Source organism: Sinocyclocheilus anshuiensis, unplaced genomic scaffold (genome assembly GCF_001515605.1).
Source record: "Sinocyclocheilus anshuiensis isolate Anshui unplaced genomic scaffold, SAMN03320099.WGS_v1.1 scaffold1570, whole genome shotgun sequence".
Taxonomy (NCBI): domain Eukaryota; kingdom Metazoa; phylum Chordata; class Actinopteri; order Cypriniformes; family Cyprinidae; genus Sinocyclocheilus; species Sinocyclocheilus anshuiensis.
The window spans coordinates 575,372-578,651 of record NW_015546153.1 but is presented as its reverse complement, the minus strand read 5'-3'; the positions used below and the strand labels follow the sequence as shown (position 1 = coordinate 578,651).

The 3,280-nt window shown below is 38.9% G+C and overlaps 1 protein-coding gene across 1 annotated transcript; it reads left to right on the top strand.

The window, feature by feature from the left end:
- Positions 1-454: 454 nt before the first annotated feature.
- On the top strand, positions 455-2,850 carry p2ry12 (purinergic receptor P2Y12). The gene is made up of 2 exons (XM_016503282.1): positions 455-517; positions 1,394-2,850. Exon 2 carries the CDS (start codon positions 1,407-1,409, stop codon positions 2,478-2,480), a length of 1,074 nt encoding a protein of 357 aa, XP_016358768.1. The 5' UTR covers positions 455-517; positions 1,394-1,406; the 3' UTR covers positions 2,481-2,850.
- The last annotated feature ends 430 nt before the right edge of the window (positions 2,851-3,280 follow it).

Genomic DNA, 3,280 nt, shown 5'->3' with positions numbered 1-3,280 from the left:
GTGGAAGAATTGACAATAAAGCAGACTTGACTTGACTTGACATAGCAGTGATATGAAAAGCCATGTTTCTGAATGAAAGAACCTAATGATGCCATGTAGACAGAGAAGAGAAGTGGTCCAAGAACTGAGCCCTGAGGCACCCCAGTAGTTAGATGTTGCGACTTGGACACCTCACCTCTCCAATTTCAAAATTATATTTAAATACATATTTAAATTCAAGGCCAAATGTGTTTCACCATTGTTTTTCTTTTTCAGTGGTTTTTAAGTCACAAACTCTGTTTGGCTCAGTCAGCACAAAAGATGTTGAACCAATACACAGTTGATGCAACAGCAGCTTTTAGACTGTTTTAAACTTCTCCTTGTGTCTGCATGGCATAGCAGGAAACAAAAAGCAGAAGGGAGAAAGTAAGATTCATTTCCTTTCAGAAAGGCCCTAAAATCAAACTTGTTTCCTAAAACCATGAAATGACTCTATTTCAAGTAAACGCATCACATTTGATCCTGGCGTCTTGTTGAGGTAGGTGTTACATTTTCATAATACAAAGACAATGACAGCTTTCAAAACAAGCACCACAAAATATTTTACAGAGTGCAATTATGAGTAATGATTAGATGATTTTAGGATTACTCTCCACTCCTCTAGATGCTATTTTAAAAAAGGAAATGTATTTTCATTATAAGTACTAGTTACCTCAAATGTTTATTAATATTATAATAATTTAATAATAATTAATCATTTATGCATTTAGCAGACGCTTTTATCCAAAACGACTTACAGTGCATTCAGACTATACATTTTTTACCAGTATGTTATTATACATTATTTATTAAATAATTAAAATATTGTAATATTGTAAAAAATAAATAAATAATAGTATTGAGATTACATTTATAATGTGAGTATAAAGTCTTTAAGAAAGTAATATTCTTCTAAAATCACTTCAAATGTCTTAATATTCCTAAACCATGACCTCTAACATTTCCCTTATCATTAACACTATCTACTGGGGAAACACTGTAATCCAAGGGAAAAGGCTGTTAAGCTTTTACTCTCCCATTTAAAACTGTAAAATAAATAGCATATCTGTCACAATAGTAGTTGGACCTTCTTTTCTTTGTTTCAGAAATGACATAGGAATGGCAGAAGCTTGAAATTTACACCAAATTGACTCTGACAGCTCTGAATGTAAAACATTGTCAGCTTGCTTTAGAAGTAATGTGCTGTGATTTTGAGCACACAGTTTTATGCACTGGCTTCTAATAACATATTCAACAATAAATCCTTTGTATTATACACTTAAAATATGAGTCAAGGATAATGTTAAAAATTGTGGCTGATATTGCCTGAAGTTCTTCTATTCTAAACATAGCCAATGTGCGTTTTATGTCACAGAAATTACACATCCATGGAGCTCACAACAGCGCTGGCATTCATCATGGACACTGACTCCAACCAGACCGTCAGGAATGAGTCGTTGGAGGCCTGTTCACGCGAGAGCGCTCTGAAGACAACCGTGTTCCCTCTTCTCTACACCGTCCTCTTCATCCTGGGCTTGTCGCTGAATGGCCTGGCAGCATGGGTGTTCCTCCGAATCCCCAGTAAATCTCACTTCATCATCTATCTGAAGAACATTGTGGTGGCCGACATTATCATGACCCTCACCTTCCCCTTCAAGATCCTCGCCGATGCCAACTTAGCATCTGTCGGTGAACGTGTCTTCGTCTGTCGCGTGTCATCGGTGCTCTTCTACCTCACAATGTACATCAGCATCCTGTTCTTCGGCCTGATCAGCATCGATCGCTGCAGAAAGACCATTTGGCCCTTTGTGGGCACCAGCCCTAGACGTCTGCTGCACAGAAAGCTCCTCTCGGGCTTCATATGGATATCACTGTTGGCTCTTTCGCTGCCCAATGTAATCCTGACAAGCCGTCCCAACACTTCCAGCCGCTTTAAATGCAGTGACCTCAAGACAGAGATGGGACTGAAGTGGCACGAGCTAGTCAACCACGTGTGCCAAGTGATATTTTGGGGAAACCTTGTGACGGTGATAGTATGCTACACGCTCATCTCGAAAGAGCTCTACAAGTCTTACGCCCGCACACGAGCTCAACACCAGGCAAGGCCAGGAACGAATGCCCCCCACAAAAAAAGCATTCAAGCCAACGTGTTCCTGGTGTTGGCGGTCTTCTTTGTTTGCTTTGTTCCCTTCCACTTCGCCCGAGTGCCATACACCATTAGCCAGACACGAGTACGCATGTTCAATTGCCAGCAGAAGCTATTTTTCTTCCAGCTGAAAGAGAGCACGCTGTGGCTTTCCTCCCTTAATTCTGTGCTGGATCCTCTCATCTACTTCTTCCTCTGTAAGTCGTTCAGGAGCTCGCTGTTCAACACCATGCGTCTGTCTCCGGGCCGCTGCAGGGCCCTCAGGGAGCTCGGGACAGACACGGCCAGCACTCCTCAGGGCAACACACAGACATAATGGACAGACTCTCAGACTTTCTGTTTGTTGTGAACACTCTCATCCACATGAAAATGTTAAGGTTCTCTTACACTAATAATCTTACTGACATTAATATAATTATTTGTTTAAACATATTTTCATTCTGTAATGTTTACATGGGTGAATCAAATGTTTTAGAGCATATATGGCTTATATCCTTAATTCAAACCTGTTATGACTGGCTAGTGGAAGAATGGGTGCCAGCAGACATTCTGTCTTAAAGTGCACCTGGAAAACTCATACCTCAGAGTCAGGCATTGAGGTAACTATTTATTTTGATAGTTCATTTAGACATTCTACTAACGTTTAAGTAATTTTGCAACTACATTTCAACTAGCAGTCAAGCAGCAAGGCCCAGATTTACTGTAAAAGGGATTTTAGAGAATAAAGTAAAATAGTAAAATAACTAGAATTTATTGAAAATGCATTTGAACTATGTGCCAATAATATTTTTATTTTAAAATATGTGCACTTTCACTCATAATAATTTGCCGAAAACAGCAATGTTTCTTGTGTTGTCACATTAAAACAAATAACATGGATCAGAATGATATATTTTCAAATTAAAAATCAAAATGGCAACTTTTAACCAAAGAAAATAAAAAAGTTCAGCAAACAGCACAGTGTAACATGTCTAGTCTGCCTTCATTGTATTTAGTTGCTGTGTTCAATAGTTATCTCATTGGTTCCGTTTGTCCGTCATGTTTATACACCTTGAGTTCTCCGTCTCTGTCCGTCTTTGTCTATATCTAAAGTGTCTATATATACCCTATACATCT